General features: G+C 45.5%; 1 protein-coding gene across 2 annotated transcripts in view; it reads left to right on the top strand.

Annotated features, from left to right (window-relative positions):
* The window catches only part of KCNH1 (potassium voltage-gated channel subfamily H member 1), a gene marked incomplete at both ends in the record, with an annotated part of 420,139 nt that overhangs the window by 294,563 nt on the left and 110,586 nt on the right, over nucleotides 1-14,990 (top strand). For both annotated transcript variants that reach the window (XM_082832647.1, XM_082832646.1), the window contains 2 exons: nucleotides 7,296-7,495; nucleotides 13,304-13,556. In XM_082832647.1, the coding sequence (XP_082688773.1) occupies nucleotides 7,296-7,495; nucleotides 13,304-13,556 (453 nt within the window). The remainder of the gene's footprint in view (nucleotides 1-7,295; nucleotides 7,496-13,303; nucleotides 13,557-14,990) is intronic.

Here is a 14,990-nt window from a genome sequence, read left to right as displayed (position 1 = left end):
GATAGAAAGTCTTAGTAGCATGCTTCTCAAAGGTCTCAGTTGTAGCAGTATCACCTGGGAGCTTGTTAGAAATTGTTAGAAAATTCTCTAGGGCCCACTCAAGACCTACTGAATCAGAAACTAGCGGTAAGACCCCCAAACTGTTTTAAAAGCCCTGATGAACTTTTGCTGGGAATTAAGAGTACAGAAACAAACATAGGTTTGAAGGTAGAGTCTTCTTTAAATTCCAGTTTATTATCTGGAATTCTGCACTGAACGAAGTCAGTTGGGATAGACCCACAAACTACCAACAGAGGGCAATGATTTTTAAATGATTACGAAAAGGAAAATGATTCATATTCTTTCTTTATCTCTAAGCTTTGATACAACTGCAGAAGTGGCAACTTATTTTTCTTCTTGAGTTTAGGAGTCCATTATCCTGTGCAAGTTGTTTATTAGAAGGTGGGGTGCATTTTCTAACAGAAATAATTTTATGAATAATGACCAACTTCCTAGAGAAGCCCACAAGTCTGTTTAACCCACCAATTATTAAAAGCATGGTGGTGAGGGTCTAACAGCTCTGCAGAAGCTGGTCACCTGGAATTCCAGAGATGCCCTTCTAACCAAAGGACAGGCTCTTCCCTTCTTCACTTCCTTTTGGTAGCAGGAAGATTAGGTGCACCTGTCGTAGATGTCCCAAAGAGACAGAGGTGGTGGGGGGAGGGGATTGTGACAGATGGCTCTCAAGACCAGGATGCTGTGAGGAGAATGGGGAGCTAGAGAGCCAGTTACATGTCGCAGAGAATAGCCAGGAGCTTAGGACCTGTGGCTCCCTGCTCAACACACTTCTTAGTTCCAGACTCACTCCTTGACCATCTGCTTTCTGTCCCACCAAAGATCCTCGGGGTTGTGATGCCTACTTCCTTTGCCATTGCTCTTAATGTGTTGCTTCTGACTAGGGCTTCCTTCTATCTAGCGTTCATAGAATAGAACAGTCTCTCAATTTCTCTTCTCTCTTGCCTTTTGAGAAACTGTGAATTTTATCCCAAATGCTGAAAGATAGCTGACTAGAAATAAAAAGTATCCTTATTAATGCTTATCCTTCCCTCACTCCATCCTGTGATTACTATTACCACCCTGATCATCTACTCTTTCTCACCTCTCCTCTCTTTTCCTTTTCTTGTCACTTTGATCTGCTGGAGGAAAGTTAAGAAAAGAATAAAGGGAGAAAAGAATAAGAAATAAACCCAGAAAGATGTTCTTGAAGTGAAGGGCATAAATTCTTGGGTCGAAAGGGCTTATTGAAAGCCTAGCACAATGGATGAAAACTGAACCACAGCAAAAGGTACATCCTTATGAATTTGCAGAACATTGTGAAAAAAAAGAGCTTCTAGAGAGAAAAAAACAGGTTCACTGTGAAAGATGAAGGATCTGAATGCTTTTGACTTCTCAACAGCAAGACAATGGGCAATGCTTCCAAAATTCTGCGAGAAATGATTTCTAATCTAGAATTCTACTTCCAGACAAGGTATTAACTGAGTACGAGTCAACATATTAGGTCTCAAAGGTTTTGCTCCCTTATAGCCTTTCTCAGAAAGCTATTAGAGGTTGTCTTCAACCAACAAAAACAAGTAAACCAAGACACCAGAAGACACGGGGTGCAGAAATTGAGGGCTCTAACTGGAATAAGTGGAGTTACTTCCCAGGATACTGGAGTGGAGACAGCTGGCATTAGATCAGTTCAGAAGCCTCCAGGGAGGACTTCTTTATGGAAATGGAGTGGATAGACCAACTAATGTGTTTTACTATGTTAAGAAGAAACTTATTTATCTGTGGGAGAGTTTGGAGTCAAATTAGCCACAGGTAAGCTAAGCAAATGAAAAGACAAAGTCTGTTATTAGAAAACATTGCAGGAAAGGAAAAGTAACCACAGTCATCACATGAAAAGTAATTACATGACTTAGATGTGACTAGCATTCATCTAGTTATAATATAAGCACAGATAATTGTCTCACCAAGATGGTGATATAAATATCCTGGGAGGATGGGGCAATGGGAAAAAGGAGTGGGGTTTGAGTATGAGATTGGAAGTAAGGTATGGGGTAGTAGGAGGAAGCTAAATTCTCAGAGGTGGGTGGATGATGCCTGAAACTGAAGCATCAGCGCACAGTGATTTGAGCATGATGTTCAGATGTGGCGATCAATAGCAGAGCAATCAGCTAATTGAAAGTGGCTGCTTCTGCAGAACAGGAAGTTGACAAGGAAGAAGGCTGAGAGGACTAAGGATTTAACACAATGTCTTGGCCATTTAAATGACGTGTATGTATGATGTATACAAAAAGAAACACAAAATTTTCTAAAGAGAAGTGAAAACTTTTGCTACCCTTCCCCCCAAATTCCATACAGCAATTTCTAATTAAGGGTCAGAGAATACTGTCTTATTTTTCTCTGGGTAGGACCCAGAGCTCTTGGTGTGATACAATATTAACTCTTAACCACTCAAATAAAGAAACCTGCTCTTATCCAAATCAGCATTTTGCCTTGGCATTGGTAAAGGTCTTCTTACTTCTTTCCCAACTTGGAAGAACCTAACTGATCCACACTGAGAGTCATCCAGGGCATCCTGTTCACTGTGGGGTTCAGTTATGGCCAGGGACACAGCGCCGTTACAATCTCCCTCTCTCCCTCCCCATACCACACTCAAATATCTGTTGAAGTCGTAGATGGACTTTAGGTCTTCCCTTCCGGTTTTGAGTATTTAAAGGCATAATGCCTCATGTATAGATATCAATAAATAAAATATATACATTCAGAGCATATAACCCTACTTCACATAAAATTAGAGAAGGGACACTGAAAGCAGAATTACCTGTTTTTAATAATAATAACATTTCATAATAGTAATAATAATTGAATAAGGCCCTCCTGAGGAGCCTTAACCTTCTGAATGCCTCAGAAACAAAGTAGGGTGGGAGCAGCCCTGGGCTGTACATGATGGACGTGGCATCACTGCCTTATCTGTGTGACCAGCACCCCAGTGTCTCAGACCTGCACCTGGTTCTCAGATCACGGACAAGAGAGCTATTCTTACTGTATTGATTTGGTGTAACTAGTTTTTTAAGCTTAAGATTCAATCAATTTTTGGCAGCCATTCTAAAACAAGGCGCCTCTACTCTGCATTCTTGACTTCTGGTTCACTGTGGACTGGAAAACAGAGCTGAGGCAGGAGTGCCATGCAGGCTTGTTGAGTTACGGTCAGACTCACTGGGAACAAGGCTGGTCCTGACCGCACTCGGTGGCATTACTGGGCTGGAGGAGCAGCTTCGATCCCGTCTTGTGTGAGGTTATTTCTGAGCTCAGAAGAGCTGTGTCTGCGTTATTCAGGCTTGACTACTTCTGCTTTTCATCTGGTTCCTTTTGTTCAGATTGGCACCACTCCTGGCGCCTTTCCAGAGCTGGCAGTCCTCTTTCCCATCCTTGTTTGCAATTCTTGTTGGGTGGATACGTGTCCTCGGTTTATCAGGCAGCCGTGTCCAGTGCTACTGGGCAGATTTAACCGAAGATTTCCTTCCCTTCCTTCTAGAGCTATGCCTTTATTATTTTTCCCTCCCTTAGTCTGTCAGCCAAGCCTGAGTAAGATTATTCGAAATAAGTGATTGGGGTGTATCCATACAATGGGTTATATTCATCAGTAAGAAGGAATAAACTATGGATACATGCAACAGCATGAATGGATCTTGGACATTCTGCTAAGTGGAAAAAGCCAGTCTCAAAAGGTCACATACTGTATGATCCTATTTATATAATGTTCTTGAAATGACATAATTATAAAAAAAGGAGAAGAGATTAGTGGTTTCTGGGGGGGAGTGATTATAAAGGGGTAGTAGAAGGGGATGGCTGTGGTGATGGAACAGTTCTGTATTTTGAATGTGGTACTCAGTACATGAATCTACGCATGTGACACTGTGACACAGAATTATACATACACTTTACGGCAATGTGAATCTTCTGGTTTTGATGTTACGCTCTAGTTATATAAGCTGTAACCAGTGAGGAAACTGGCTAAAGGGTACGCACATGGAATCTCTCTGTACTGTCTTTACAGCTTTCTGTGAATTTATAATTATTTTAAAATAAAACTTTTTAAAAAACAACTATTGCTATAATGCAACAACATGGATAAATCTCAAAATAATTATGCTGAATGAATAAGCCAGTCAGAAAAGGAAACAAAAAAAATACAGATAATTAGACTACATCAAATCTAAAAACTTTAATGCTGCAAACCGTACCATCAAGGAAGTGAAAAGACAACCGACATGATGTGAGAAAATATTTGCAAATCATGTACCTGATAAAGGATTTATATCCAGAATACGTAAAGAACTCTTATAACTCAATAATAAAAAGACAAACCCAACTGAAAACTGAGCACAGGATTTGAGTGGACATTCTCCAAAAAGACATGCCAATGGTTATTAAGCACATGAAAAGATGTTTAACATCATCAGTCATGTGAGAAATGCAGAGCAAAGCTACAGAGAGAGAACAGTTCACACTCACTAGGATGGCAGTAATCAAAAAGACAGATAATAACAAGTGTTGATAAGGTTATGGAGACATTTGGGACCCTCATACCCCACTGGTGGGAATGTAAAATGGTGCAGCTACTTTGGAAGATACTATGACAGTTCTTCAAAATGTTAAACATAGTTACCATATAACACAGTAATTTTACTCCAAGAGAATTGAAAACATGTTCATACAAAAACTTGCACAGCAGTGTTCATAGCAGCATTGTTCATCAGTGGAAAGGCCCCAATGCCCATGAACTGATGAATGAATGAATGAAATATGGACTATCCATACTATCCTTAATATTGTGAACATTCATCAACGATAAAAAGGAATAAAGTACTGACGCGTGCTACAACGTGGACGAACCTTGAAAACGTTCTGCTAAATGAAAGAAGCTACTCACAGGAAGCCACGTGTATTATTTAATTTATAAGAAATATCCAGAATAGGGAAGTCGAAAGGGACAGAAAGTGGATTTGCAGTTGCCTAGGAGTAGGGGATTAGGGAGGAAATGGGGAATGACTGATAAATGGGTATAGGAATTTCTTTTGTGGGGGGGGGCATGAAAATATTCTAAACTTAGATTGTGCTAATGGTTGCACAACTCTGTAAATGTACTAAAAGCCATTGAACTGTACATTTTAAATGAATGTATTTTATGATGTTTAAAAAGAATATATACTGTCTGATTACATTTATATAAAATTCTTGAAAATGTAAGCTAATCTATGGTGACAGAAAACATCAGTTGCTTGGAGATGGGAGGGGGAGGGGGAGGGATTATAAGTGCACATGACAAAACTTTTAGCGGTGATGGATATGTTACTATCTGGATTGTGGTGATTGTCTTATGGGTGTCTACATATGTCAAAGCTTATCAAATTGTATACGTCAACATGTAAAGTTCATTGTGTGTCAGTAGTAACTCATTTTTGGGCTTCCCTGGTGGCACAGTGGTTGAGAGTCCGCCTGCCGATGCAGGGGACACGGGTTCGTGCCCCGGTCCGGGAAGATCCCACATGCCATGGAGCGGCTGGGCCCGTGAGCCATGGCCGCTAAGCCTGTGCGTCTGGAGCCTGTGCTCCGCAACGGAAGAGGCCACAACAGTGAGAGGCCCGCGTACCGCAAAAAAAAAAAAAAAAAAAAAAAAATAGTAACTCATTTTTAGAGTAAGGCATTGCAAACGCATGTGAAATTCACTAATATGACAAATATTTATTGGGTACTGGCATAACATTAGCTCCCCCAGCTGCAATGGCAAGGAAAAGCTGAGTCCAGCCTTCAAGCCTATTGTAAGGGCACAGGCAAAGAAAGAAGAATATGATTGCAAAATGGTGTCTATAACACGAGCTCAGTGGAAATACAGATAGTCCCTGACTTAGGATTTTTCAACTTTATAATGGTGTGAAACCGATATGCCTTCAGTAGAGACCGTACTTCCAATTTTGAATTTTGATCTTTTCCTGGGCTAGTGATATGCAGTATGATATGCTCTTGTGATGCTGGGCAGTGGCAGTGAGCTGCAGCACCTAGTCAGCCGCGCGATCACAAGGATCAACCATTCTGCTTTTCACTTTTAATACAGGATTCAATAAATTACGTAAGATATTTAACACTTTATTATAAAACAGGCTTTGTTTTTCACGACTTTGCCCAACTGTAGGCTAATGTTCGTGTTCTGAGCGCGTTTAAGGTAACTAGGCTAAGCTGTGATGTTTGGTAGGTTAGGTGTATGAAATGCATTTTTGACTTACGATATTTCCAATTTATGATGGGCTTATTGGAATGTAACCCTATTGTAAATCGAGGAAGATCTGTATGCCTGGGGAGTTGCAGTCACCCTCACGGGGACAGATGGAGGGGAGGAGTGTTGGGGAGGCTTCCTGGAAGAGGTAGCACTTGAGCTTAGCATTCAAGGGCAAATGGGGGTTACGTGTAGAATGTGGGGTTTTATGATGACGTAATGGTCCTTCTTCATGACACTAATGTAGGCGGAGCAGCAGTAGCATGTAATAGATGCTTGTTACATCTCCAGGGGACCTGATTTTATTCTGTTCATATCAAAGCCATGCTTTTTTCCCCAGGAGTCACATCACAGTGAAGTGGATTGTTGTGTTGACATGCACCTTAACAATAAATACAAAGCAAAGATATAACATCCTTCAGTGCTGTTGGCAGACTTGCTATTATTTAATTATTTGTGATTACATTTTTAAAGTCTGTTTGCTGTGTTGTTTGCTGTGTGAGAACCAGGACTGAGTGGCACATTCCCCATCCTGTCTCTGGCAGGTAGTGTAGTTGGCACATAGCAGGGCTTTAAAATGATGGCTTGCTGATAGGTTTGGATTTGGGCTGGTCCAGAGCACATAACACATTTGACTGAGGGCTTCAGGCATGGTTCAAGCTTTTTGTGAAAAAACGTATACAGTGACGTAGTCCAGCTCTCCTGTACCCAGCCCCCACTGCTGTCTGTCTCCTATTTCTGGCCCCAGTCATGCCAGCTGCCCCACTCTAGCCCTGCCTCCCACAAGTTTGTCCTAGTGGCCTGGTGTTTGGAGACTCTTTCTTTGGGTCCACTCCCAGAGGCTCCATGGGGTGAGGTTCTTCTGAGAAGGTCAGAAGCATCGGCCAATGGGTGGGCAGCTCTGACCACTGGACTGCTCTGAGGAAGCTGGGCGTTCTTGGGCCCTAGTTCACGGACCACTGATGTGTATTTTTCCTCCTCCTCTCTCCTCTAGCACTTCTGTATGCCACCATCTTCGGGAATGTGACAACCATTTTCCAGCAGATGTACGCCAACACCAACAGGTATCATGAGATGCTCAACAGCGTCCGGGACTTCCTGAAGCTCTACCAGGTTCCCAAGGGACTGAGCGAGCGCGTCATGGATTACATCGTGTCTACCTGGTCCATGTCCAGAGGCATCGACACAGAGAAGGTAAGGAGGCGACAGGCTCAGGTAAACCACTTGTCTCTCGGCTTTCCCAGGGAGACCTGAGGCTCACCTAGGGCAGTGCTTCTTACACCTGACTGTGCATCTGAATTCTCCTGGGTGTAGTTTTGGATTCCCAGGTCCTACCTCTAAAGATTTTGATTGCTTCCAGATCAGCCTTTCTCAAGAACTGGCAATTAAGAGATATTATTTTAGAAGCTGGAAAGGCAGGGGTGTCTCCTGGAGAAGAGACGGACCTGCAGTCTGACTGTCTAGGACAGGATTGCCCAGGCTGGTATGCTGACAAGAATCAGGGCCGCCCAGGGTGAGATGGCCAGTGTTACTGATTTTCCTTTCACCTCGGACTCCAAGATGGCACAGAATTGCTGCTGATCCGCTCTTTATTCAAACTTGCGCTATTTTGTTCATCATGGATTTTTTTGCATGAGTTTTGATTTTTCAGAGTATTGCCCTAAACTCTGATTTATCTTGATGCCTGAGTTTTTAGCATCTCCTTAAATTTTGTGTCCAAGGCTGTTGCCTTACTCTAGTCTTGGCTCTGCTGAGAATCCCATGATATGGTCATTAAAAACAGATTCCCAGCCACAATCCCAGATCTTTGGAATCAGAATTTTGTGGGGAGGAATGGGGTGGAGCGGGGATTGGAAATCTGCATTTTTAACCAATGTCCTATTAGTTAGACGAGCCTGGGAGATACCGACCAAGGGCTTGTGCCTTAATAAGCAGTTGACTTAACCAGAGCATCCCTTAGGCTCCTTTTTAGGCATCAGTTTTCCCACCTGTAAAGTGGAAATGGCAGTAAATATCGGTCATTCTCCAAGAGTTGCATTATTCTAGATGCATTTCAATAAAGTGAAGAAAATTTGGTGGTACTGGAAAGAATAGAGAAAAGATACAGTGGACTTTCAGTTAATCATTTATGAATGATCTCCTTTGTAATATTTGCTATGAGCAAAGATGTAATCCTAGGTTAGTTTTTCTCTGCTTCTCAAGTCTTTTTAATAGCACTTCTCCCTTTAATCACCATTCCTTAAGTACTCAGGGAATACTGATACCTTTCATTGTTAGAATGAGGCAAACAGAACGATATCACGATTGCAAAAGTACCTTATGACACCTTCAGAGGCAAATTCAGCTGCCTTGGGGATCAGCTCTCCATGCTCCTGGCCTTTCTCCATTGGAAGAGTCAGTTGAGAGTTGACAGTTTAATTGGCGAAATTTAACTAAATTTAACTGATCCCAACTTAAACGGAATAATACCTTGATTGATTGAATATCTGCCATAATAACAATCACCAGCTACCCTGTCTTGAAGGTGCATTAAGAGCAGATGTTTGGGCTTCCCTGGTGGCGCAGTGGTTGGGAGTCCGCCTGCCGATGCGGGGGACGCGGGTTCGTGCCCCGGTCCGGGAGGATCCCGCATGCTGCGGAGCGGCTGGGCCCGTGGACCATGGCCGCTGGGCCTGCGCGTCCGGGGCCTGTGCTCCGCAGCGGGAGAGGCCGCAATGGTGAGAGGCCCGTGTACCGCAAAAAAAAAAAAAAAAAAAAAAGAGCAGATGTTTACTGCACAACTGCACGTGCCTGGCCCTGCATTCGCGCTTCACTTAGGCTTCATGACAACCCTGGGAGGCATCCGCTCTTATTTCTATTGAAGGGGTGAGGACACCGCAACCCAATTAATTTTATTAATTGCCCCTGGTCACAGAGTTCAGAATGGCAGAGTCAGGGTTGGAACCCAGTTTTGTCTGACTTCAAAGCTTGTGCTTTTCCTACTATTACTTTTTGTTGTTGTTTTTAATTCAGAACATGTACTGGAGGGAAGAAGGACGAGTCCAGGTGAAGTTGCCCTCATTTCTCAGACAGGCAGGTCGTCGGCTGGGTGGGACTTCATCCCTGGCTTTGCTAACCCCTGGCGCCGCTGTGCCTGTTGTTTCTGCTCTGCCGTCTCAACCAGGTCCCTGTAGCTTCTGCTCTGCTGTCTCAACCAGGTCCCTGTAGCTTCTGTGGGTGCCTGGCAGCTGATGGAGCAGAAAGGAACTTTGATCTCTCAGCCCTGGGGCTCCCTTTCCCAGGGGCCAGGATGCCTTTGTAAATCTGGTTGTTGGGAAAGAAACCCTTTCCTGCCCTCACTGCAGGTCTGGGCTGGGTGGCTGCCCATGGGAGACAGCACCCATCAGCACTGGCCCTCTCTTCCCCTCCCTGCTATCTCCCTGGAGGGCTCTGGGATTTGCCCCACGTCCTGATCCAGATGGAAGGGGGGCTATTGTGACACTCAGTGCAGAGCCCAGCCCGGCCTGGGGTGGCCGCTATTCCTTGGCAGGCAGCTCCTGGGGAGAAAGCCAGTCCCAAGGTTCTGAGCCCTTCCCTGGTTTCCCTCCCCTCCAGTCTAGGTCAGAATGGTCGATGATGACCAGGCGATGTGTGTGCGATGGAAGGGTGGGAGTGCTGGGCAACTCCGGTGTTACCAGTAATTATCTGATGACCTTGAGCACATCATTGGTCCCTCTGAGCCTCAGTTTCCTTGTCTGTGATACCTGGAAACTAGATGACTTTTAAGGATAAGGCTGACCTCTAAGGCCCTTTTAGCTCTGGCCTCCTGGACTTCAAAGCCTCCCTCAGGCTGACCTGCTGCTCTGCTGTGATAACAATGTCAGACATGGCAGCTCCCATGCATTGAGCCCTGTCCCGCGCCGGGCATCGTACCAGGACTTTCACACAGCAGCTCATGGAGTCCTCTGAAGAATTCTATACTCAAGTTAGAAGAAGAAGACTTGGGGAAAGAAGCATAGCTTCAAGCCCACACGACTAGTACATGTGGAAGCCAGGACGTGAATCCAGGTCCGCTTGATCCTAAAGCCTGTTCTCGCATCCATGCTTCATCCTAACCCCCACCCCTCCTCTCCCCCAGGGAGACTCCATGAACTTCTGTGGTGACAGCTCCTTGGGGCCTTCGAAGCCTCAGGGATCAGCAAGAGTGGTCTCTCCTCAAACCAAGTGGAAGGGCAGGTGGCCCGGGAAGGCTGCGGGGTCTTGAGAGAGGCGTTCAGGAGCGCCTGCCAGTGTGAAGCCAACAGAAAAATGATGGAGATGCTGATGGAGATGCTGACGGCCGTGAGAGTGTAATTTCTCAACTCCAAGTGCCCTCTCCTCTCCACATGTGCTTTCCCGAGGCTCTGGAACAGTGCCCATGAATAAAGCATTATCTCCACTCTGCCAGCAAAGCCCAGCCCAAGGGAAAGGAACTATTTAAAGGTGAAATCACCTAGAGAACAAATCTTTGTTTCAAACCACTGGGCACGGTTTTGACATGACAAGCAAGTGTTCCCCACTCCCTGGTGTTCTGCTTGGAGAGAAGAGGATCCAACTTAAACCTGCATTTCTACAGGAGTCTTGTTTTACTGAACCTGAAGGAGAAGTACTTAGTGAGCGCTCTGCCTAAGCATTGGCTGTCTGAGTTTTCCTCTGCCTCAGTCAGTCCTCCGTCCCCACTCCCAGAGAGCATGCTCACTTCCTTGGCATCCTGCAGCCCCAGAGCAAGAACGCAGAGGCACATAGAGGACGGGGACCTGCATTTATTGAGTCCCTGACTGGGGCCAGGTGCTGTCCTGAGGATGTGTACTGGTAGATATAATTTCATTGACTCCTCATAAGGCAACATTAGCAGCATGCTTTTTTATAGAAGAAACTGAAGTGTAGAGCAGTTAAGTCACTTGGAGAGGAAGGAACTGGGATTTCAACTGTTTGACCTCCTCTTTCCAGTGCAGAGCATGGGGGCATGCAGAGGGGTGGGATTGGAGCAGAGCTGTGCTGGGCAAGGTGAGATTTGAGCTGGGTTTTGAAGGAGGCTGAGGGACTTCCAGATTCGGAGGTGAGGGCTTCCCTGGTGGTGCAGTGGTTGAGAGTCCGCCTGCTGATGCAGGGGACATGGGTTCGTGCCCCGGTCCGGGAAGATCCCACATGCCGCGGAGCGGCTAGGCCCGTGAGCCATGGCCGCTGAGCCTGCGCGTCCGGAGCCAGTGCTCTGCAATGGGAGAGGCCACAACAGTGAGAGGCCCGTGTACGGCAAAAAAAATAAAAATAAAAAAAGTAAAAAAATAAATTCGGAGGTGAGCACCAGATGCAGAGGCAAATGTCCTGTGCTGAGGCGGAGAAGCAGGGGTGGGGAAGTAACCAGCACCCCAAGGAAATGTCTTCACTTAACACGTTTGATTTTATGCCCCCAGCTTTGTTCACAGGCTAGGACAGGAGAAAGGATTATTTTAGGAACACTCCTGACTTTTCTGGAAAACTACACTTGAAGGTGTCCTCTTGTGTTACTTCGTGCTTGCTACGTAAGGCGCTATGAATGATTTCTTGCAAAAATTTAGTCCAGAGAAATATTTCTCTCCATAGGAAAGGCTGAGAAATTTTTATTTCTTTGGAATATGAGACCCTCATGGCCTCTTACAGTTCCCATTTTGCCTTGAGTTCCTAGACGCTGAGAGTCAAATTACAAGCCCTTTTGTTTTGGGCAGCTTTATCATATAGGAAGTGATTTGTATCTAAACTGGGCTCTGGAGTCAGACTACCTAGTTGGAGAGCCCAGCTCTGCAGTTTCCTGGCTGTGCAACTTTGAGCAAGTTATTGATCTTTCCTGTACTTCAGTTTCCTCATCTGTAAAACGGTACCATAATAGCACTTACGCCATAGGGTTTATGTGAGGATTTCAATTAGCTTGAAAACGTGAAATCACAACTCTCCTGACCTTCCCTCTGCTTTCTTTCTTCATTGTTCTCCTTAGCACTTACTGCTAAATGTTACTTATTTTGTTTTTTATTTGCAAATAGCCCTAACCTCTAAATTTTACTTATTTTGCTTGTCCCCTCCCACTAGATAGTAAGTCACACAAAGGCAGGGGGTTTTGTTCGCGCTACATCCTCAGAGCCTAGAATGATTCCCGGCATACAAGAAGGTATTCCATAGATGTGTGTGAAATGAATGAATGACTCCAAAGTGCCTAGCAATGCCTGGCACATAGGAAGTGCTCAGTAAATATTACTTAATATCTTTCTTCAAATCACATCCACCTGCAATCCATCAACAGACCATGTCAGCTGGATCTTCAGAATACATTTGGAATTTGATTACTTCTCACTGGCTTCCCTGCCAGCATCCCAGTCCAAGTCCCCTCACTGCTCACCTAGACACCTGCAGGAGTGAGCTAACTCGATTCCTGGCTCCACTCCTGCCAGCCTACAGTTGGCCCTCTAACTCCACTCTGGAGCTGCAATGATCGTCTTAAAATATAGAGGATGCCCTGTCACTCCCCTGTTCCAAGTCCTCCAGTGTGTCCCCATTACACTCAGTATCATAATCAAGATCTTTTCATAGTTTAAAAGTCTCCACATGCTCTCGTGCTCGACGTTCTCCTGAAACCTCATCTCCCATGCCCACCTTTCCCGTCATTCACACTGGCTATTGCTCAGGTCTCCTCACAGCCTTGCCTATTCCGCTGGAATGTTCTTCTTTCATAGGGCTCCTTCTGACACGTTATGTAGATGTCAGCTTAATTGTCACCTCCTCAGAGAGGGCTTCCCGGATTTCCTGTCTAAAGGGTCCCAACATACTCCCAGCCCCCGACTCAGGCCCCTGTCCTGAGCATTTAGCACAGATTTTGGGGTCACTGCGGCTGTCTTGTCCATTGGTGCCTTGAAAAGTACGGTCTAGTCTAGTGGGTGTTGCTTCTGTCCTGCGAAGCAGTGAGCTGGAGGCCACACCGAGGATCCTGACACTTTTTCTCCCCATGCTTGCCAGGTCCTGCAGATCTGCCCCAAGGACATGAGAGCTGACATCTGCGTGCACCTGAACCGCAAGGTGTTCAAGGAGCACCCGGCCTTCCGGCTAGCCAGCGACGGCTGCCTGCGGGCACTGGCCATGGAGTTCCAGACGGTGCATTGCGCCCCAGGGGACCTCATCTACCACGCGGGAGAGAGTGTCGACAGCCTCTGCTTTGTGGTCTCCGGCTCCCTGGAGGTGATCCAGGATGACGAGGTGGTAGCCATTCTAGGTAGGTGTTGCCTTTGCTGGATGGAAACCTGCTGGTACCTGGGGTTGGTTTAGCTACTGCCTTCAACCAGAAATGGCTCCACAGGGCAGGACCAATGGTTGGCATCCATACATCTATCCAGCAAATATCTGAGTGCCTGTCTTGTGCCAGGCAGTGTTTGAGGCGCTTGGGATGTTTCAATGAAAGAAACGGATTTTGTCCTACAGGGGCTCTACTGGGGAGAGGTGAACAAATTAGCAGACATTTGTATACAGTGGAAGGGACATCTAATCCGGGATTCAGGTATTGGGGATGGCTTCCTGGAAGAAATGACATCGAAGTTGAAACCTAAAAAATGAATATGAGTTAACATGGTGAAGGGAAGGGACAAAGGAGTATTCTATGCAGAGGGGAAAGCATGTGTGAAATCACCACAGAGAGAGAGAGAAGTCATGATTCATTTGTACAAGTGTGCGTACTCAGTGTGGCTGGAACACGCAGAGTAAGGAGGGGTGTGGTGAGAGATGAGTCTGGGAAGGGAGCTCTGAGCCCTAGGCAGATCATGGCAGGCTCTGGAAGCCATGTTAGGGGACTTGGATTTTATTTGGGGGAGCCAATGAAGGGTTTAAAGCAAGGGAGAGGCACGATTAGATTTGTACTTTAGAAAGATAATTGTAGTTGCAGAGTTAATTGAAGGGGGAAGACCGGGGTAGGGAGATGAGCCTGGAGACCTGTTATCTAGGGGTAAGTTGGTGGAGCCCCGAACTAATATTTGTGGTGGGCAGAGGGAGAGAAGCAAATGGAGTTGACATATTTAAGAAGTAGAATTAACAGCACCTGATAATGGTTTGGCTGTGGGAGGAGAGGGAAGTCAATGAGGACTGCAAGATCCCTCACTTGGAAACTCGGGAGGCGGCGTGCCAGGCACTGTAATAGGGAGTGTGGGGGGAGGAGGCATGACATGGGGGAACGTGGGTATTTGGTATTTGAGCATCAGTGGCCTTTGAGAGGTTCATCTGGTTGCCTGAGGCAGCTGCAGAACAGCTCTTTAGTGGGGGCATGTTTACCTCTCTGAGGGGGCAAGCCCTCATAATAATACCCATCATTTATGGTCATCTATTCTGTATCAGGCATTTCACATACAGATGCTCAGTTCATCCTTACAGTAACCCTCTGAAGTAGTTTTATTATCCCCATTTTGTAGATGAGACACTGACAGCTCAGAGAGGTTGAGGAACTTTCCCAAGTCTTCATAGCTGAGGAGGTCCACGGAGCCAGCATCCTGGGGTCCCTCTGACTCCAGAACCTCTGCTCTGATCTATTTAGCATCACTTCATTCCCAGTGTTAGTATGTAGTTTGCTGGCCCGTTCAGTTGCCAGACACTGCTAGACACTGTGGGCTTCTTTTTTTTTTTTTTTTTTTTAATCTTTGGGTGTGCTTTCTTAGGAAACTGA

This window comes from Leucopleurus acutus, assembly GCF_964270905.1.
Source record: "Leucopleurus acutus genome assembly, chromosome: 2".
NCBI lineage: Eukaryota > Metazoa > Chordata > Mammalia > Artiodactyla > Delphinidae > Leucopleurus > Leucopleurus acutus.
This window is presented reverse-complemented; position numbering and strand designations above follow the sequence as displayed.